Source organism: Rhinopithecus bieti, unplaced genomic scaffold (assembly GCF_001698545.2).
Source record: "Rhinopithecus bieti isolate Rb0 unplaced genomic scaffold, ASM169854v2 scaffold_6710, whole genome shotgun sequence".
Classification (NCBI taxonomy): Eukaryota; Metazoa; Chordata; class Mammalia; order Primates; family Cercopithecidae; genus Rhinopithecus; species Rhinopithecus bieti.
In genome coordinates, this window is record NW_016805362.1 from 399,332 (window position 1) to 421,707 (window position 22,376).

The window sequence follows — 22,376 nt, forward strand, 5'->3', positions numbered from 1 at the left end:
CCTGTGCTCAAATGTCCCTTGCTGCCTCTGGGATGTAAAGTCTCTTCCCCACAACGCTCCACACCCGATGCAGGTGATGCCCATTGCAAGATCAAAATTGAGCTGATACTACTAAGCTGTTGACCTGCCTGACCTTGTATTAACTTTATTTCACAAACCTGACTTTAGCCCCATGACATTGAGGGTGCTGTAAGGAACAAAGATGAACCTGACAAAGTTCTTGCCTTCAGGAAACATACAAGCTAGTTGGGAAGCAAGAAATGCACACACATCATTTTGGTGTTACATACCCCCAGCTCAGCCCAGACCAAACATTGAAGGTGGGCGGAGCCAGGATCCCACGTCCAGGGAAAGGCTGGGAGGAGGCAGCACTAAGGAAAGGGTGGGAAACAGGGATAAGGTCTGGGGAGTGCAGTGCGGGTAGGGGGAAGGGTGTTCCAGCAGGCGGGGTCTGCAGCAGCACTGCAGAGGCAGCTGAGTAAGGGGTCTTCCAGGAAGAGGCTCCTGCCTCGGATGCAAGTGCAGAGGGAAATGAGGAACCAAGGGAGGCTGAGGCCAGATCACAGGGCCTCTGGGGTCAGGTGAGAGCAAGATGGTCACTTTTATTTTTTTCTATTTATTTATTTATTTGAGAGAGTCTCACTGTCACCCAGGCTGGAGTGCAGTGGCACAATCTCAGCTCACTGCAACCTCTGTCTCCTGGGCTCAAGCAATCCTCCCGCCTCAGCTTCCTGAGTAGCTGGGACCACCGGGACACACCACCATGCCCAGATAATTTTTTGTACTTTTGGTAGAGACAGTGTTTTGCCATGTTGCAAAATGAATCCAGCCTGGACAACAAGAGTGAAACCCCGTCTCAAAAAAAAAAAAAAAAAAAAAAAAAAAAGAAAGAAAGAAAGAACACTGAAATTGAATACACACAGGAGGAAGGAGGATATAATGAGATAAGCAAAGTGTGCGGAGCCCATTTCTGAAGAGGGAATCATGTCCTCTTAGCAAGCCTGGGGCGAATCTCTGGTTTGAGGCTTCATTAAAAGGTGTGGCCATAGTGTCTGAACACCATATGGGGCCTAGGAATAACGGTGGCGCCAAGCAACTCCAGGTCAGTGCCCTACACTGAAAGTATGACCTGAATGACACCCCCTGGGAGCTATGTTTATCAAAATCACAGAGGGGACACAAGCCATGGGCAAAGCTCGAGTGGGCGCTCAGGACCCACTTGGTGGAGTCCTGAGGTGGAGTTAGAGGGCGCCGTGCTGGCTCTCAGCAGGAGTCTTGGGTCGAGGGACGGTTGGTTGCAAGTCTCAGGCTGTTTTCAAACACAGCCTGAGCTTCAAGTGCAGCGGGAGACGTGCAGACAATCTCACAGTAATGATCACATGGTTACCTGGCTGAGAAGTTTCTCTCCTGGCTTTTGGCTCCCTAGGGGCAGTATTCTCCGAGGCAGACTGGGGGTCCAGCTGGCCACAGAGTTGCTTACCCTCAGTGGGTGAACTGAATTTGGTCTCGTTTACAAAGGTGGACAGGTCCGAGGGCTGCGGGTAGTCCTGTTTGTCAGCCTCCAGGTCCACAGTCATGCATGTCCACTTCTGGTTGGTGACCGCCAGCTTTTCCTCATCTGTGGCGTGGACCACCGCGGAGATCACTGGTGGTGTTTCTGGTGTAGCAGCTGGGGTGGGGTCCTGCAGAGAAGAGAAACAGTGTCTTGTCTCATCAGACTCTTGGTCAGAAACTGCTCCCACCCTCAGGTCTGGGGACCCATTAGCCAGGACAGGTCCCGGTCACAATCCTGTGCATGCTCTTCTCGGACTCTGCTCCAAATGGCCCATTAAGGAAACAGATGGACACACAGATTCTTCCCTCTCTATGAATCTCCTTTTAAAATGGTTTCAGGGAATGACCATCAATTTAAAAAAAAAAGAAATCAGGATTTTGTGTCTTGGTTACTTGAGCTTTCCTGCTAGTTTTATGACTATGACAGCTGTGGATGCTCACACAGTGCTTCAGGCTTGCATATCAATATCACCAGAATCACCTGACAATCATCACGCCAGTCCCCGGAGGCAGAAAGAGAGGGATCTTATCTCCATTTCCATAGGAGAGTGGGAAGTGGAGTAGGGCAGAGTGGGAACCTAGAGAGGTCAGGGCAGAGCTACAGCTGGGAGCTGAGCCCCTATCCCCAGGGCTGAGTGCTTCCCTCCACTGCCCCCACCATGGCCAGGGTCTGTAGGCTGGGGCTTTGCTGGCTCAGACTTGGAGGTGTGGCAGGTCTGCTTGTTTTATGACCCAGAAATTAGCCCTAACCGTATGACTGACAGGCTTGAGGATAACTTTCCTTGGTCTGTAAACAGGGTAGAAGAAATGGAATCTATCTGATGGAGGAACTGGTAAGAGGGACTCTAAGAAAGAACCCAAGCCCCATTTCTTCAGGGGAGGGGGGGTTCCCTTTCCTTCCCACTCCAATTTTGGCTGCACAATTCAGTGCTCCTGACACTTGCTGAGTTTTTTCACCTTCTCACTGCGTATTTGTTCATCTCAAGAGACTCTCGACTCGACAGTCCTAGAAGTTCACAGCGGATGAACTGGCCTGAATGGAGCAGAGCGGGTCCTCTAAAGCCCAACTAACGTTTTTCCTGAACGTCTTCCTACTCTCGGGACACCCTCTGATCTTCCGCAAAGTGAAGGGATCAAAACAATGTCGGGCAAACATCGAGGGACCCTCCACACAGGAGGCAAGAAGAGGGTCTTGGAAACATGATCTTGGAAACAGGCCCGGGATGAGCAGAAAGCAAAGCTTTGTCAACAAGGGAGGAAAACCCCCCTGGGAGAGGGAGGGCATAAAACCATCAAGATCAAAGGAACACTGTACCTGGGAAGGTGGATCAGAGAGAGGAGACCGTTTTGGCGACTTTTTCACCCTAAATGTGTCACTGGAAACAAAATGGAAAACGTAAACACAACAAGCAGAGGGATGGAGCATCCAGAGCAGCACAGAGCGGACCGAAGCTACTGCCTCTGCGGAGCCATCTGGCCCAGGCCACCCTCCCACCTCTGCCACTGCAACACCAGCGAGAAGACGGCCGCGCTGGCTACCCACTCTCACTTTTTAACAGCTATTATTTTGCCCCAAAGGAAAGATCCATCAAGCTGGAAATCTTTAAAGAGATGCCATTTTGGAGAATGACCCAGAAAATGAAGCTAAATTTAACTAAATGTCCTTATTTTATAAAGCAAATTTTTGGTGAGCAGATTAATTTATCTGGATTCTTCCAGGGATGTCTGAATCCAACTAAGGCTCAGGGAGGGGCTCCAGGCTCAGGACACCGATTTACAGACGGGCAAGGCGACACCTCACTTAAGGAACAATTGAAGGAGGCCACGCAGAAAGAAAGTTCGGGGTCCTCAAGGAGAACCTGCTGAATCCTCCCTATCACAGGATCCTCGAGCTCAATGGATTCCCATGCTCTGAAGGATTCTAGGTGGAATCCTGGCGAAAGATAGGGCCAGGGCAGAGATGAATTTTTTGGTCTTCTCCTAACCATGGTACACAGACAAGATTCACAGCTCTTCTATCTGTTTCTCCTTCATATGAATAGCGGGGCTGGGAGGCAAAGGCAACACCAAAGCAGACTCCTGAAGGGTCAAGGAAGCAGATCCCAGGAGGAAGGGATGACTTTCAGCCTGAGCAGTTCCATTCAGTCCACCGAGCAGTCTGGGGTCACTTCCACAGTCAGAATGGGGCTCTTTCCACCCTGTAGACTGGCCCCTGCCCCGTTTCCAGCCCCTCCATGGGATGGTCTCACTCCCAGCAAAGCAAAGGCTTTGGGGGATGATCCCTCTCCTTATATCCCACCACCCTCCCCTGCTTTGCACGTTAACTGGGTGGGCAGAGCAATTTAATTTGGCACTCAAGTTCCTTCCTTGTGTGCTCTCACATCACTCCAACAATGGCATTTAATCATGAAAAAAAAAATACTATAAATAGCTATTTACAGCTTTTATAACATTTGCCATTAAAATAGTGCCATCGCAGCTTGAAGCATATATTTATTCATGCATATAAATATATAATCATATATTTTATAGTTGCTAAGTGGCTCAAAAATACTCAAGAAATCCCTTGGGCAGAAGAGAGTCTGATGCACTCGACCCTATCCTGGGACTGCTGGCCACCTGGACTGGCCAGCTTCCCTTGTAAGGACAGGGAGAAGGTGCATGTCTTTGGACCCCCCAGAACTGCCCACAGATCCCTCCTGGCCAGGGGAGGCAAAGCAGCAGAGGCACAGAAATGGTCAGCTCTGTTTCTACTGACAAGTGACCCAAAGATGGCAGACGAGGCATGCCGACACCCAGCCAGGTCCTGGGTGACTGAAGATGCAGGACTGGGGCAGCCTGGCGATGGCTCTCACAGCCGTGTGCTCCACTCTGTGCTGGCCCTGCATTTCAGGGCACTCTGCAGGCCTCAATTTGGAACGGCCCAAACATTTCTGCTTCACATGTTAGCAAGAATAAGCTGTGGCCATCGCTGCCTGTGGTTAGACCAGACAGTTATTTTAATGTGAAGCCACAGTAGTGTTGAAAGCAATCGCCCACTAGCCCAATTTAAAATGAAAGAATGTAATGAAGAGTTAAAAAAAAATGTATGATTTCAGATGAAGACATCCAATATGCAAGGGAAGGAAAAAAGTTCCATTCCTGACAAGCAGCCAGATGCTGGATAATCACATTTTCACAGCCAAGCAGTCTCTTATGCGAATCACTATGAAACAGAAAAGTAATCTTTGCTACTGGGGAGCCCCATGCCCCGTCATTCCCAGGCCCACCACATAAATACATCAGTAGCAGCCATAGAGGGGAAACAAAATGGGCTTGGAAGCAAAAACAAAAGGCAGAAAAATAAGCACATTTGGCATAAGAGGCAGATTGCATTAAATTTACTTACAACAGAGAACACACAGACATCACATCTTCAACCATCCTAAGACAAGAAGACAAAGAAAAAGAGAGACAGACAGAAGGAACTGACAAAAAAGATAAATCTGCAGACAACTGGTTATTAATGAGTTAGGATATGGCGGCCATCGCTGTAAGGTCTACTTCTGAAGGCTGACAATGCCCCGCTTTTTGGAAGGAGCTGCTGGGGAACACCTTCCTACCTTCCTCTCTTGGTCCTAATGATGCCACAAAGCCGTGGTGCCCCAAGAGCTTTGTCAGACCCATGCACGATCTTCCAAGCCAAAGTCCCTTCTGCGCTAGAGGTGAGGCCACAAGCTGGGTAAACTTCCCTGACCCCTGTGAGCTCTGATGCTCAAACAAGAAAGTGACTGGGGATGCCTATGAGACACAGGACATGTCTTGGAGAAGGAGGAGGTGGTGGCTAAGGTTGGCTCTCATTCCACAGATGAGACAGCATGGCCTTGCAGTCCAGCCATTGCAGACTTCTCCTCTTTCGGGCTTGAAATCAAGTTTCCAACGTGAATTCTAGGGAGTCTCTAGGAAGGACCTAGTTGGGGAACTGATCTAAAAAAAAAAGCCCCCATTTTGGCCAGGATGGCCTCCAGCCACCACTAGACAGTGGCAGGTTGATCCAAGGTAACCTGCTACAGAGACCTCCTCTTAGGAGGCCCTGGGTTCTTCTCAGATGTTCAACGTCAGGGGGAGCCCAGAATGGAGGTAAACATGTCGTTCTGTCTCTTTCGTGCCAGACAGACCCAGAGGGGCCAGCACTGTGGTCTGTTCTGCTGCCCCTGGGAGACTGATCTCCTCAGCTTTGTCAAATGATTGACAATACTGCCCATAAGAGTAAGGAAATCGCCAAGGTATTAACCACAGAGGCCAAAGAATAAAGGACCAGCAGCCATCTATGTTAGAGCCGGGTCTTGGGATGGATTCTGGAGGCATGGGTGTTTGGTTTTTAAGCACAATATACTTGGCCTTGTCAAATGTCTGTCTTTGCCAAGTCCACAGAGCCAAGGACTAATGGCTTCCTGGGGATTGTGGGGATTTGCTCCCTGCTTTCAGGCTCCATTTATCTCTTCAGAACTTGCAGGGACTTTGTCTACAAAAGATGACTGGAGAGGAGGAAGGAGACAAAGAGGGGTGTTTCTTACAGGCTGGTTGGGGTGCAGCAGGGAGGGGCCCAGGCCACATCTCTCATTCCTGGGCCTCCTGGAATCTACTATGTTTGCCTCCTGGGCTAATGTCTCATTAATAGGCAGAAACAAGTATATAAATTTTAATATTTTAAAGGGCGTATCTCCTAGCTTCTCCAAAAAGTCATCAGTCACTAATAGGGAGATCAACCAGATTTCTAAGGGACCTTTCCCTTACACGGGATCTCCCAGACTGCTCTGGAGCTGAACATCAGGTCTTTGGCTACAAGTAAAGCTCTAGACCATTGATTTATTAAAGCAAAAGATCAAGGACACAAAGGGGTATGTGGATGGGAAAATGCCACCACTGTGACCGCAGAGAGAAAGAAAAACATGTATATTGTCTGCCTGGTGCAAAGGCCATAAGCGTGGCATCATCACAGCACCCAGGGGCAAGGTTAGGGCAGTTGAAGGTTATCCAGGCACATGACCAATGGTCACAGTCAATCTGCACCCCCGCCTCCGATCCTTACCACCTCCACCCCTGAACTTACGTCTTTAGGGGCGTCTTCTTCTTCTTGGCGGGCTTGTTTAGCCCATCCCCGTCCACTCCATTGGCTTCGATAGCACTGGCTGGGATCTCAAAGGAGGCTGGGGATTTAGAAGGTGAGCTGGGGGTCTTAGAGGATGTCTTAAAGGGGTCAACGGACTCGTCACAGGTGTCTGGGTCAAAGCTGTATGATTGTTGGGGCAGTTTGGGAGACTCCTGCATTTTTGAGGTGGAAGAAAAGGGGTTAAAATTGGGGTCATCCCACTTGTCAATATCAAAGGTGTAAGTACCTTTAGCAATGGGGATGTCATTGGGTTCAGCAGGGGATCTGGGAGGTGAGGCAGGAGTGTTGTCAAGTTTCTCGGGTGTCTTTTTCATCTTTGGCCTCCTCAGGGGCATTTTGGCAACTGGCTTTTTGCCTATCTTTTTGGTAGGAGGGGGGTTTTCCTGCTGGTTGTCCCAACTACACTTGTCCTCGGAATAGTCAAACTCCAGCCTTACGGAGAGCCCTTTGGCTGGAGAGTCCTCTTGCCCCCCGCTATCTGATGGGGTCACCTCCCCTGCCTCCGGGGCTGTGGTAAGAGGCAGCGTTCTCCTCCCAACAGGGGGTGAGTTCTGCACTCTGCCACCTCCAGAAGCCGGGGGGACGGCCCCTTCTGCACCCTCTGAGTCCAGAGGGCAGGCAGCTTTGGGCTCTGCAGCAGGCTCAAGGGGCGTCTCCTCCAATAAGGCTGGGCCAGGACCTTCCGTCTTGGCAGATCCTGTTTTCGTCTCAGATGCTAGATTCTCCCCACTGGGGACGAGGCTCTCTTCATCTGGCTCCTGTTGCGTCTCCTTCACTGGGGGGGTCTCTGTGGCTTTCTTGGTGGTCTGTTTCTTTTTTAAGGAAGGCGGCCTTGGTTTTTTAGTTCGCTTAAGGGTACTGGAAGCACTGCTGGAACCCGTGCTATATGCCTCTGGGGCGAGGGCCACGGCCTCAGGATTACCTGAGGAAGAAGCGCCATCAAAGTCACTGGCTTGCAGGCTGAGCGACCGGGACAGCGTCGACTTAGAGATGGGGACGGAATCCGTGGACTTCCTCCGTGTGTTCACTTTGCCCTCCTGATTCTTACCATCTGAGGCACGAGGTTCCAAGGTCTGAAAGGTATCCACAAGCTCAATGTTGTCAAAATCCAAGTTGTAAGTCCCGCTGCTGGCTATCGGCTTGTCTTCATCGAAGACGGCAGAGAAGGAGTGTGACGGGGGACGGAAGGGACTTCCTTCCACCGAGTCGCTCCGTGGGCCATCAGGGACAGGGACTGTCTCAGAACCACATCCTGAGGAAACAGAGACAAATCCATCAATTACAGACACAGGATGCACTGGGGCACCTCTCCTCTTGTGCCAAAACATCACCTTCCAGCGTAGAGGTTGACAAACCACGGCCCCAGGCCACCCCTGCCCATCACTGGGTGTACTACTTGAGTACAGATCCTGGCCCACCCATAATTAGCTCGAGACTCAGGCCAGGCTTGCCCAGAGTTCCCTCATCTGTACAACGCGGGTGATGAGGACCGATTAAAGAACAGCTCAGACTATTCATTCAAAAACATTCACCAAGTGTCTCATCAGGACCAGGCATGGTTCTAGGTACTAGAGATTCAACAAGGAACAGAAATAGACAAAATCTTTCCCTTTCTGGAAGTCACATTATTCAGGGGAAGATAGTGAATAAATCGCCAGGGCCAGCCGTGGTGTCTCATGCCTGTAATCGCAGCACTTTGGGAGGCCGAAGCAGGCAGATCACTTGAGGTCAGGAGTTCGAGACCAGCCTGGTCAGCATGGTGAAACCCAGTCTCTACTAAAAAAAAAACACACAAAAATTAGCCAGGCGTGGTGGTACGCGCCTGTAATCCCAGCTATTCCAGAGGCAGAGGCAGGAGAATTGCTTGAGCCTGGGAGCTGGAGGTTGCAGAGAGCCGAGATTGCGCCACTGCACTCTAGCCAAACAGACTAAGACTCTGTCTCAAAAATAAACAAACAATGTACAGAATTTCAGAGGGTGACACATGCTAAGGAGAAAAATAAAGCCAGGATAGGAGTTTCACTTTTAAAATAAGGTAGTCAGGCAAGATCTTCTGAGGAGACATCTAAGCAAAGACCAGAATCAAGGTAAGTACATGAACCAGGAGGACTCCTGGGAAGGAAGCATCCTGGGCAGAAAAGGAATAGCACGAGTAAAGGCTCTGCGGCAGGAGCACCTGGTATGTTACAGAAATAGCGAGGAGGCCAGTGTGGCTAAAGCAAGGGTCAGGAGTGGGACAGCAAGACACAGAAACCCTGCAGGAAGGCTTATGGAGCCTTCCATAAATATTAATACCAGCCACAGCCACCAACAAGCCTGTTCCTGACTCCTCAGAGCCACTGTGAAGAACAGGGGAGCCTGTACACGGAGGCCCCCGGCACCTGTAGTGGCACTTGCTGTCTGCCACCTGCTGCTCCAGCCATCAGGTGTAACCTCTCCTTCAGTCCTGCCTGCTTATCCTTGGCCCTGCTCTTGCCTATTCTCACTGCTCTCCCAGCTGCCGCCTCTCAGCTTTTCTACTCATCAGCCACTACCAGCCAAGGAGGTCGCTCCTATTTCCCAAACACGCTGCAGATGCTGCAAACATTGGCCAAATGATGCTCTAAGGTCCCACCACCCTACTGCCCATGGGGGTCTGGCCAGTCCCAGCTTTGGCTCGGCTGCTCTGGGTTCTGCTGGCACCCAGCGGCATCGTTCATGCATTTCTGAGTTCACAGCTGCTCCAGGCAGTCACGGATGCCAGAAAATGATTTGCCAGAAAACCAAAAGTGTGTCATTGGACAAGGGGGCAAACATGATAAAGCGGTCTGCAGGCCTAAGCACTAGGAGGATGCAGAATGAGGAATAAATGGAGCTGGCACAGGTAAGACCTGGGTGTGCGCCTCATGACAGGTGTTATGTGCCCCCAGTCCCCTTCCACCACTGGCATGGTTGCCAGACAAAGGACAGGATGCTCAGCTGGATTTGAATTTCAGATAAATCAACATTTTTTAAATGTAAGTATGTCCCATGTCTCAATGATTCTTTGTTCATCTAAGATTTAGATTTAATGGGCACCCTGTATTTTCATTTGCTAAATCTGGGAGCCTTCTCTCTCATCCCAACAAACAAACAAGGTTTGGGAAATGCACAATTAACCCCTGAACTGGTCTCTTCCTGTTGATTTTCTCAGAGCAATTCATGCTCCCGACTGCAAATCTCTGGGCAGTGAGTACTTTGCACAGTGCTTACCAAGCTTTGCTCATAAGCAACCTTTCTCCTGGAGAACCTGGCAGAGAACTCAGCTCACAACACAAGAAAACCCCAAGCTTCTTGAGTTTAGGAACCAGCCTTAGCTCTGTTTCCTGCTTGACTGGTCACACTTTCTCTTACAGGATCAAGAAATGCTTGGATTGAAAACGTCATTTGGAAGCACGTCTATGAGCTAGTCCTGGTTTCAAGCCTCTCACTCCCATCTTCTCCACCCAGGGCCTACCTGGAGCAGATGCCCTAAATACGGAGCTCTTTCTACCAGATGGTTTCTCCAAACACTCCTGCTTCCTTCTCATTTCAAAAGGTGTTGCCTCCCTTCTTTCTAAAATCAACTCACTGTTTCCTCTAGGCCCTAGTACTCTCAAGTACCACATCCTCCCACCAGCAGTGACCTCCTCTTCCTGCTCCGTAATTGCCCCTGGATACACGGAGGGCACAGAGGACCAGGGGATGCTGAGGGGGACCAGGTGCTTTCAAATGGGCCTTGGCAGGAAGAAGAAGGAGCCTCAGCCTATCCCGTCATTTCTAAAGCAAGGCCCACAAAAACTAACCTCCGTCTCAGGCTGTTACACGTGCCTCTGCAGCCCGCAGAAGGAAGCCTTCGGAGGCCCTTCAAATGTCAGCAGTTATCACGCAACAATGAGCGGATATTCAGCTTAACCATCTGCTCATTGCTTCCTCCAGAAGAAAGAGCTCCCTGCCTGCTTAGCATGGCTTTCCTCTTTAGAACTGACATGCTCTCGTTAGCTCATCATGAACCGGAAACCTAATCTTGCTGTAGGGTTTCTTATTCTTGGCATTATGGACGTTTGGGGGCAGTCAGGTTTTTATCCCGGGGGCTGTCCCGTGCCCTGTAGGATGCTTAGCAGCATCCCTGGCCCCCACACACTGGATGCCAGTAGGCCCCACCCCCTACCCCAGTTGTGACAACCCACACTGTCTCCAGACACTGCCATGTACCCTGGGCAGGGGCAAAATCCTCCCTGGTTGGGAGCGGCTGTCTTATTGTGCTGGTCACCAGAGCAGGCTGCTCCACGGGGTCCCTCACAGGGCTGGAATGGTCCCTGTGGTCAAATGGGTTCCATGTCCTCCCTGCTCACCTACTGGATTTTCTTTTTTTTTTTTTGAAACAGTCTCACTCTGTCACCCAGGCTGGAGTGCGGTGGTGCTATCTCAGCTCACTGCAACCTCCACCTCCCAGGTTCAAGTGATTCTCCTGCCTCAGCCTGCTGAGTACTGGAATTACAGGTATGTGCCATCATGCCTGGCTAATTTGTCTATTTTTAGTAGAGATGGGTTTCACTATATTGGCCAGGTTGGTCTCCAACTCCCGACGTCAAGTGATCCGCCTGCCCTAGCCTACCAAAGTGCTGAGATTACAGGATCACGAGAGCCACCGCACCCAGCCTCCCTGCTCCCCTGCTGGATTTCTAAACATCCACATGGCATATCTGTGTGAAGACAGATGCAGATGCAATCAACTGTGTGATTCATTTGTTCATTCCACAAATAACCTGGGGTGCCTTCTATGTATCAGCCACTGTGGGGTGTGCTGTGGTTATAGAGGTAAGGAAGGACAGGACCCCAGATGAATACACACACAACACTTCCTCCACCTCCTGTCTCCACTGGCACAGATCTGGGCAATGCCCTAGAGAACAGTGCCTTGCACACAGGCTCCAGGTTTCTGGCTCAGTCTGATAACAAAGTCAGCACCTGCGGTTCATCAGATGAAAAGGGTCACTAGGGTTTCCCAGTTACATGAGCCTGCTGGTCTGCCATCACCAAGGACCGCAGACTGGGCGCCTTAAACTACAGAAATGTATTTCTCACGGTGCTGGAGGCTGGAAGTCCAAGGCCAAGGCGCCAGTGGGTTTTTCTCTCCTGAGGCCTCTCTCCTTGGTTTGCAGATGGCCTTTTCTCTGTGGGCACTCCTGGTCTCTTTCTCTTCGTATAGGAACACTGGTCCCCATGGGATTAGGGCCCCACCCGTATGAACCCATTCAACCTTAACTGTCTCCTTAAACATCCTCCCTGCAAATAATCACATTGGGGGTTGGGGCTTCAGCATACAAATGTTGGAGGCCACAATTCAGACATAGCACCAGTGCTGGGCAAATAAAATGCCCAGGTTGAGGGAAAACAAATGTGTTAGAAATGACAGGAGGCTCCCAGGAAAAGGAGAATGCTAGGACAGGGCAGCCGACATCACCCAGCTGATGTCACCCTACCTTCTCCAAAGGCCACACTCTTAGCCTTGCTGGACTATTTCTCACAGAAGCACTTGCTGCCAGCCCCCACACTGGCGCTTCTCCATCCTTCCCTCCTTCCCCCATCCCGCCGTGAGTTCACTCTGGGCAGGGATCCTTAGCGCCCAGAGGGCCAGAGGTGTGCCCAGGCACTCACAGACTCTTCTCTTAAGCTGACACATCACGGGTAGATGGTCTCCTACACAGGGAGCATGGCTTTCTATCTTCTAAGTACATGAATAGTAATCCTCAATTAGTAATATTTATTCTGGGAAAAGGTCTTCATTTTAAGTAGGCTAACGAGATATAGATAAAGCAGTACTTAGTCTTTGTGTGGCAGTTTGCTGGTTGCTGTGGGCAGCTCAGAGCAAGTCCATAATGAATTTAGTATTTCCCAAATTTGTCTAGCCTAAGATACACCTGAGACACTCATTAAAACCCCAGGTTCCGCCTCCATCTGCCTCCTTCCTCTGCAGAGCGGCAGTTCCTTCCACGGGGCTGGGGTGGGGCTCGGGGCCCATCGTAACAGGTGCCGCAGCTGCGTCTCCTCATCGGGAAGTCTGGAACTGGGCTGTCTCACCTCATCTGCTTCTATCTGGGTCTATCCTCATTCTTAAACCTCCGGTGGGCCACGCTTTCGTATTTGGCTACAAAAATGAGTGGGCTTTGAGGATAAGCTTGGATGGGCCTTTGAGCTCCCATTTCCTGTGGGGGTTTTACCTCAGAGGCATCAGGGCTGCAGAAGTGCCAGGCAGAGGCTGTCCTCTGGTGCCCACCCTCCTCTGATGTGGTCCAAAACAGACAGCTCAAGAAACCAACCCAAAACTGACCAGCAAGAGAGCAGGAGGCCCGTGCCATGGCTGCCTTCTGTCCTCAGACCAGCAGGTGTTCAGGATCTCACAGAGACCCCAGGAACCCCCACCGGGTGGGTCTCTGCTCCTCTACTTCCTGAGGTCAAACTTCTGTTCAATTCCCAGAAACCAAGAGGGAAAAGTGCCGTCAAGGCATTGTGGGGAGAGACAGTTACCGACCATGTTAACTCACTTAGTGATGAAGAAATTAAATTCTCTTTACATAAACCAAACTGTTCCCAGCAGAGTCCGCCTTGTGAGCATCTAAGTGACAGAGCCATGGTTAGGATGGGGAGAACCTAAGGGGAGGCTCTGCTCGGTGGGTGTAAGAAGAAGACACGCAGGAGCACGGCTGGAGTGACAGCCCCACTGTGCTGTGGGGGCGGTTCCGACAGGTGGGACTTCAGCAACCCCGGGCTGGTCCTGGCTCCACCTAGAGCACGCCACGTGTCACTTTTTCTTTCTTTTTTCTTTTTTTTTTTTTTTAAGAGCCAGGGTCTCACTCTGTCACCCAGGCTATAGTGCAGTGGCATTATCATAGGTCACTGCAACCTCAAACTCCCAGGCTCAAGTGATCCTCTTGCCTCACCCTCCTAAGTAGCCAGCCAAACTCGTGATACCACACCTGGCTAGTTTTTAAATTTTTTGTAGAGATGCAGTCTTGCTATGCTGCCCAGGCTGGTCTCAAACTCCTGGGCTCCAGTGATCCTCCCAACTCAGCCTTCCAAAGTGCTGAGATTACAGGCACAGGCCACCGTGCCCAGCCCACATGTACCTGTCTGTCCTGCTTTGCTGATTGTCACTTCTCTCGTGTCAGCCAGAGATGAGCAGCTTTCCTTGCCACGTCCCCACCTGTTGTCCTGCTGGGGCTCCTCCCTGGTGGGCTGCCTACCAAGGGGCCACAGTTCCCCAGGCAGGGCCCCAGCATCAGCACAAGGGCTCTGCCAGTTTACTGACTTAACTGCTCGTTTGAAGGCGGAGAGAGAGGGCAATGGGGGAAATAACACCAGCTGTGACCTGGGGCCACTCCTCATCCTTTACAAGCAGGCATGAAATGGGACACTCTGGAAAAGTGCTTTCTTTAAAAGCTGAAGTAGACAGCATGCAGACAGACCACTAACATAATGTCAGATTCAAAAGAGGTCAGTTTCAAAGAGTCCAGAGTCAGATAAAAAGCAGCTGAAACCTTGGCTTTGCCACTAATCAGCTTGGTGACCTTGGCCAAAGTTCCTTAACCTTGCTATGCCTTGATGTCACTGTCTCTAGTACCACCCCCCACAATGTTACTATTTTTCTATTATCATCAAATGTCATCTGTAACAGAACAACACCTGTGGGGCTTCGTGATCCCCTGTCTTCCTGGAAGGATAATGGGCTGAGCAACCAGCCTGGGGTCTGTGGGAGCCCCGAGCATCCCAGGGTCCATCCGCGGCCCACTGTGCCTGTGCGGATGTGGAGTGGTCAAGCCCCTCCAGTGAGGTCATCAGGGGAAGCGAATGTGCGTCCAGAGGGTTGGGGCCCTGCCAGGTTGTTGCTGTCTCCGTCCAAGGAGCACAGGACACATGAGGTCTGGGAGATCGCCGTCCTCCCCAGGTGAACACAGTCACGGTGGCCAGGTGATGGTGCCATCCCTTCAGTGTAGATGTGGCACACCCTGGGGAGATGATGGGTCGCCGGGCCCTCACTGCAGATGTGGCACTGTGGGCAGGGTGATGTCGCGCGTCCTCTCAGTGTAGATGTGGCCACCGGGCAGGTGAGGTGGCCGATCCTTTCAGTGTAGATGTGGCCACCCTGGGAGATGATGGTCACCGTTCCTTCTCGAGTGTAGATGTGCCACTGTGGGCAGGTGAGGTCGACCGTTTCCTCTGCAGGTGTTAGATGTGGCCACTGTGGCAGGTGAGGTGGCCATCCTTTCGAGTGTAGATGTGGCCACTGTGGGCAGGTGAGGTTGCCGTCCTCTCAGTGTATGATGTGGCCACTGTGGCAGGGTGAGGTGCCAGCCTCTCAGTGTAGATGTGGCCACTGTGGGCAGGTGAGGTCGCCGTCCTCTCACTGCAGATGTGGCCACTGTGGGCAGGTGAGGTCGCCGTCCTCTCACTGTAGATGTGGCCACTGTGGGCAGGTGAGGTCACTGTCCTCTCATGTTTCCTCACCTGGCTCTATGCAGGCCCCAAATTCTCTATCATCCTTCCAGCCTGGGATGAGCGGGGCTTGGATCTGGTGGTTATGAACCCATATACCCCTGGCTCAATGGCCAGGGCCTCCAGGTGCAGTGCCAGCCTCTGCCTGGACTGCATCAAAATCTCCAGTGGTCTCACCTGTTCCCTGGTCCTCGGCACATGAAACACTCACATGGTGAGGAGGGAGCAGCCGGCTCAAGAGGGCCTGAGTGCCTGTGGCAGCCAGACCCAGGCCTGAAAAGGCTCGGCCCTCAGCTCGCTGTGGCTCTCGTCCAAATGTGTGTGTCCCCAAAATTCCTATGTTGAAATCCTCATATAAGGTGATGGTATCAGGAGGTGGGGCCTTTGGGAGGTGATGAGCTCACGGGGGCAGTATCCTCAAGAGTGGGATTAGTGCCCTTACAAAAGAGGACTGAGGAAGACTGTATGTCCTTCCACCATGTCAGGCCACAGGGAGGAGGTACTCTCTGTGAACAGAAAGCAGGTCCTCACTAGACACCAAATCTGCCAGTACCCTGAGCTTGGACTTCCCAGCCTCCAGAATTGCGAGCAATACACTTCTGTTGCTAACAGGTACCCGGTCTATGGTTACGTTGTGATAGCCGCATGATCGGACCTAAGACAGTGTGTTGTCATTAGCTGTCACAGGGAATTCTTGTGTGGGTGAAGAGGGAGAGTCTGTAAGCACCTGGCCCAGGGCATAGCAGGTGCCAGGAAAAGGCAACCATAGCCCCCTGCTCTTCATACGCCATAGTGACATCCACCCCTGTGCCCCTGCCCCAGGCTGGGAAGGGCCTCAGCTGGGTTCTGGGATGCCCTACCCCATGCCAGGAAATCTCCCGTGGCTACAGGGAGCACCCACATGTGGCCTCCTTGGAGATGAAAGCAGGTAACAGTGTGTACAAAAACCAGTGGCGGGTCCAAAGAAAATGGAAGCCACTGTGTGCTCTGCAGCCAGGCTGGGCACTGAGCTCCATTCCAAGTCAATGTGAGGACAGCTGTCCACAAACAGCCACCTGGAGCACAATCAGTACCTGGCGAGGACACTGGCACTTGGATCGGGTGGCTGTGAACCTGTATACTCCTGGCTCAACAGCTCGGGCCCCCAGGTGCAGTGGCACAATCAGTGCCTGGTGGGACCATGTCCCCAGAGACAGAGGAACAGTGTAGGCACGCAGGGCACCGGGAGGCCCCCGTTACCTCCAAGGCCCCAACATGGGCCTTTCCCTGGGCTTGGCAATCTCCTAGCAAGAATGAGTAAAGAAGCTGCATTCCCCAATGCTGAACAATGTCCCTGATGGGCAGGTGGGCAACTGTCAGAACGGATCCGCCTCAACTCTCCTGCCATGTCACCCCCACTGATCACCCACTGACTCGCAATCCTTTGCCCCATCCTCTGCCTCGGGGGCGTGTCCCAGGCTGCAGCACTCAGGACAGGCTGGCAGGACTGCCCCAGCACACATCTGAGCAACAGCAGGTCCAGGGACAGCTTTCACTCAGCACCTACTAAGGGCCTGCCCCAGGCTAGGGGCACAAAGGCACCAGCTCACTGCACCTGCGCAGACAGCACTCTGGCTCCAAATGGAAGGGAACCAGGCTTGAAGGTGGGCAGGCCTGGGTTCTGACACCAGAGCCCCTTATCTGCTGTGAGATGGCGCATGAGGTTCGTAACCTCCACGTGTCGCTGGGGAATCAGGGGAAGATACCCACTACACAGGGATGCTGTGTGCATACGGCTGATCCTCCCTCACCTGAGTGGGAGATGAGACACTCAGAGGACCTGGCACAGCCCCGACAAGGCAAATGCTTGAATGGGGGCTATTATTTAATTATATGACATGTAATTATGTCCCTCAGTGGCCGATTTTGAGTTCTAATAACACGGTCACTGTACACCAGCCAACCATTCCATTCACAGGACCTCAGGTCGGGAGGCCAGAGCTGGAAGGATCCGAAGGGGCCCACAGATCACCCTCTTCATTTTACAGATAAGGGAACTGCGCTCAGATGAGCTGAGTCCTGGCCCACCCCAGCTGGCAGCAGGTGTAATCCTTTGCCCCATCTTCTGCCTCAGGATTGTGGTCCAGGCTACAGCCCTCAGGACAGGCTGGCAGGACTGCTCCAGTCCACACATCTTCCATCCCAGGGAGCCCAGAAATGCTGGCAGGACCCAAGGTAGGGCAAGTGAGTGCTTTATAAAATGTAGGCTGCCAGGAGGAAAAACCGTCTTTATTCACAGCCAAAGGTCTCGTGTATTAATTCACATGGTTCCCGCAGCACCTTTCCCAACATCCCGGGCACTGTGTAGAGGAAAGTAAACAATAGATTTTCCCCTAGTGCCCTTCTTTCCTGTGGTTCACAGAACGAATCTTTCTTCTCCTATAGCCACCTACACTAGCAAGCACAGCTGCCTTCCCACGCCTTTGTAATGCCCCATGCTGGTCTACAGAATGGACGAGGGGACCCTCCGCCTGGGAGGCGGTTTTCTAACCAGGGCAGCAAATCAAATGGATCTTTGTACAGCCCAAGCTAGGGGGCCTTTCAGCAGACACAGTTCCAGCCGTAAGTCTCCTGAGTGTACAATCCTTACACAGCCAGCCTCGCGGCCGTTTTCAAAGGAGGAAAAACATAAAGTCCCCGTTCAAACACTCCAACTGGTGTAATCCAAGGTTCTGAGGGGCTGTGACTCTGCGGCAATTAGCGTTTCCATCCCCTTCCTTGGTGGAGGTTATCTCTTAATCCTCAATAATGCTCATTCTTTTAGTAACTGCCATCTAAGAACGAGGTCAGTGTTGTGCGTGTTCGTTTTTAAGAATGGAGATTGTTCTTTGCTTTGCTGAAAGGAAGTTAGGCAGAAGGAAGAAGGACAGGACCAAAGAAGAGAACAGAGTGGCGTCCTGTTCTCCCAGAGCTGGCAGGACATCAGACTGGGAATCCCAAAAGACGCACCTGTGGCCAGAAATAGCCTCTCCGCACACTCCTTGGTGCTGGGGATGAAACACGCCCCGTAACATGCTATCATTTTCTTCTAAACTGTTTGTTTATTTATTATTTTTGAGACACAGTCTGGCTCTGTCACCCAGGCTGGAGTGTAGTGGTGTGGTCTCAGCTCACTGCAACCTCCCCCAGGTTCAAGCCATTCTCCTGTCTCACCCTCCTGAGTAGCTGGGACTACAGGCATGCGGCACCACGTCTGCCTAATTTTTGTATTTTTAGTAGAGACGGGGTTTCACTATGTTGGCCAGGCTGGTCTCGAACCCCTGACCTCAGGTGATCCACTCTCCTTGGCCTCCCAGAGTGCTGGCATTACAGGCGTGAGCCACCACGCCTGGCCAAGAATACTTTATTCTTTTTTTTTTTGAGATGGACTCGCTCTGTCACCCAGGCTGGAGTACAGTGGTGCAATCTCGGCTCACTGCAAGCTCCGCCTCCCGGATTCACACCATTCTCCTGCCTCAGCCTCCTGAGTAGCTGGGACTACAGGTGCCCACCACCATGCCCGGCTAATTTTTTGTATTTTAAATGGAGACGGGGTTTCACCATGTTAGCCAGGATGGTCTCGATCACCTGACCTCGTGATCCGCCCGCCTCGGCCAGAATAGTTTATTCTTCATCACATATTTGACCTAGAGATTACAATGTGTTTGTCATCCAGCCACTTTCCATGAAAACTTATGGGTAGGTTTTTAAAAATATTATGGGAAATAACAGTTTTATATGCTTTATCATACAAAATAAAGGAAGAGATGCAAATGACTCTCTGAGAACTATAGACAGCCCTCCTGGCTCTTCTCTACTTTCAAATCAAAGAAATACCAGTCACTATCCTCCCAGAGCCTGGCGTCTACACTGACTCAGCAAAATCCAGACACTGCTGCGGACTGACGAGCTGTCAAAGACGGGGGACATGGGAGCAGTATTCGGCAGACTCCAGCAAAGGCATCAGCTCTCATTAAAACTGTCCCGCCCCCTTGTCCCAGCACCGGGCCTTGCTGGTTTAGGAACAAAGCCCCGGGAGTGTACATCCTTTCCAAAACAATGGGCTGCTTGAATCCACCGCAGATAAAAAGAATTCCACCCATTTCTTTCTAAAACCAACATCAAGGTCAAAATGTTGTTTTATTGTACAGTTTACCTGGCTCCCGGCCAGGGCAAGAGCATACTGGAGGCACCCAGCCCCATTCTTGGCTCCTTCTCAGGTACAGTCTGCCCTCGGGAGGAAGAGCTAGAGAAGGGGACAAGGGGGCCCCTGGCAGTGGCCACTCTCAGGTATCCAGCGTGTGGCCTAGAAGCAGTAGAAGGGGTTTGGCCCTGCAGACTCCTAATCACATGGGAGGGCTGTGGGCCTCCAGAGGCCCAAGGAAGGCCAGAATGGGGTCCTCTAAGGTGTAGGGCCCAGAGCTGTCCAGGTCTAAGGACCCCCCAGCCCCCTGGCCAGCCTGTGGAGCCATTTCTGGCAGGCCCCATCTCTTCCAGGCTCCTATGAATCTTCCATGTGAGAGGTGGTTCTCTGTGCTGGTATAACTGGGAGGTGCAGAATACACCACAGGGGTGGGGTGGGGACGAGATCTATTCCATCTGTCCACTAACCACCTGTCTAAAAGGAACATAAAGGTGTTTCCACTCACACTAAGGGAGAAAGATGTGGGAATGTGATAAGAAATCAGGTGACAACAAGACTCATGAGGAATAAAGAAACCACCATGATGTGCTGTGAATGTCTACCTCTATCCTCGCCCACTGGCTACCTTCCTTCCCCAAGCCTAGCGCTGGAAATACACATGTAGATTCGCAGGCCTGTCCAGAACTAACATTCTTACAAGAGCAAGGCGCCAAGTGCTAGAATCCAAGACTGTGCTGTGAATTTTCAAGACCCACTGCCCTCCTCCAAACCCGATCTCCCCAGAGGCCTCCCCTAAAATTCTGCAAAACAAATGGAGAATAATCCAACGTATCTGTTCACCCTTCATTTTCAAGAAAACTACAAAAGCCACATCAAGCACAACACAAAGCCAAGAGGCCGACTCGGTGCTCGCCTCCAGCCTGACCCAGGGGAAGTGCCGCAAATCTCCCACAGGGCTCACAGCCACAAGGCTGTCTGGGGACTTCCCTACCCTTGGTTACCTGGTTCTTCCGGGGGTGGCTGTGCGCTGACCTCGGGTTCTGGGATGACTTCAGGGGGTGGTGGGGGTGGAGCTGGCGGAGCTTTGACAGGGGTCGTTGACTCCGGGGTCTCAAATGCCTCTTCAGAATCGGAACTCCTGAGGACACAGGGAGAAGCACAGGTTAGAAAGGGGCCCAGAGCCAGTTCTGCTGAGCAAGTGTGGCCTTCGCACCCAGAGCCAGTGGGTTCCAGCTCACTGCTCAATTAAGCTGTGCAGGCACAGATGAGAGGAAAGTCACTTTCTCAGTCGTGATTCCTAAGGGTGAATCTTATCACTGGCTCTGATTGCACACAAATGATGTATTCTTTGAACTCGGCTCTACTGGAAATACACGCTTCTCGCCTTAGTGGCAAATACACACACAGCGGACTCTGGATGAACTTTCGCACACATTCATTATTAGGTATTGATTCAAATAGAGAGAGAAGGGCATTCTACATGTTCAATGCCATGGTGCCAACTCACCCACATGATCCCACTCCATCATCCTCTCCACTGTCCTGCTTTCGCAGCACCTCTCATAACTTGTGAGTACAGACTAATTCTAGTGGTGTTTACTGTCTTTCTTTTCTACTGAGCTCAAAACACAGGAGGGCAGCCGGCCTTGTTTATCACAGTATCTCCAAGCCTCTCAGTGGAGGGCCGGGAATTAACACGTGTTGAGTGGGTGAATGGAGTGAATGAAGGAAGCCAGCAAGCTGGCCAGGCAGGGGGTGCATCAGACTAAGACACAAAGCACAGCCACCAACCCCGACATAGTGAAAATGGCCCTCGCTGGTCTGCAGGGAAGTCTGTTTCCAAGGAAGACTCTTCACCCAGAGAACTGGACCAAAAATCCATGTGGAGAAATTCTGTCCACTAACAAGGAGAGGTCACTGGCCACGCCTTGGCCTGGGCTGAAGAGGAACCAACAGGCCAGGTGTGGTGGCTCATGCCTCTAATCCCAGCGCTTTGGGAGACTCAGGTGGGAGGACCGCTTGATGTCAGGCGTTTGAGACCAGCCTGGGCAACACAGTGAGGCCCTATTTCTATAAAAAATAAAAATAAAAAATTACCACAGCACATGCCTATGATCTCAGCTACTAGGGAGGGTGAGATAGGAGGATTACTTGAGCCCAGAAGTTTGAAGCTGCAGTGAGCTGTGACTGTGCCAGTGCACCCCAGCCTAGGTGATAGAGCAAGACCCTGTCTCTTAAAAAAAATAAAAAGAACACAAGGAAGAACCAACAGACAGCCCTCCCCATCACCCTGCTTCCACCGGTGACTCCATTTTATGCCAGAAAGAATAAGGCTTCCCCCAGTACTAAGCCAGCTCCACCTATGCTCAAGATGCCCACAGGCCCATGGTCCTGAGCCCAGCTTTGCCTCAGAGGACAGCTAGCCTGGTAGCAGTAGGAGCAGCTGGGCTGAGTCCCATTTTGGAAGGGTTAAACAGACCAAAATATTGATTTATTCATTTGCAATGAGGGGGTTAATTATCAAGAGGGTGGACACTTAGGGTGGCTGAATGGCACAAATGATCCCAGTAAGCAAATCTGGTGAAGACATGAAATCAGGGTGACCTGGCAGGTGACTACGGACAGTGTGGGCACGAAGCTGCACCGTGTCACCAAGCCGTGCAACCCAATACTGAGAGATGCTCAGACTGCTGAGCTTCCACAAGGACCAAAGAACCAGGGACCCCAGTAGAGGCCATCATCTTCTAAAGACCACCAGCCAGCTGGCAGAGAGCACCAGGAACCAAACCAATCCCTCCACTATCCATTGGGACCTGAAGAAAGAGCTATTTGGTGAGTTCACTTCAGAAAATATATATCAATGCTTTTACAACTAGTTTGTCAGTGACTTACTTCATCAGCACCAAAGATCCCCTTGCCCCCTCCATCCCCGCAAGGACCTTGGCTCCTCCAACCAGCCACAAAGCCTCCAGGGAACCAAAGAGTTTAAAAGAAACATCATAGCTGCTTTTGATG

At 51.5% G+C, this 22,376-nt stretch overlaps 1 protein-coding gene across 15 annotated transcripts in view; it reads right to left on the reverse strand.

Annotated features, from left to right (window-relative positions):
• TACC2 (transforming acidic coiled-coil containing protein 2) overlaps positions 1-22,376 on the reverse strand; it is a 263,416-nt gene that overhangs the window by 35,618 nt on the left and 205,422 nt on the right. For 10 of the 15 annotated variants that reach the window (XM_017872250.1, XM_017872246.1, XM_017872248.1 and 7 more), the window contains 5 exons: positions 20,363-20,499; positions 6,647-7,958; positions 4,943-4,978; positions 2,870-2,930; positions 1,481-1,682 (listed from right to left, as the gene is read on the reverse strand). In XM_017872250.1, the coding sequence (XP_017727739.1) occupies positions 1,481-1,682; positions 2,870-2,930; positions 4,943-4,978; positions 6,647-7,958; positions 20,363-20,499 (1,748 nt within the window). Of the gene's footprint in view, positions 1-1,480; positions 1,683-2,869; positions 2,931-4,942; positions 4,979-6,646; positions 8,035-20,362; positions 20,500-22,376 lie in introns of those variants that run through there. The other 5 variants (XM_017872254.1, XM_017872247.1, XM_017872257.1 and 2 more) reach the window with 2 other exon arrangements.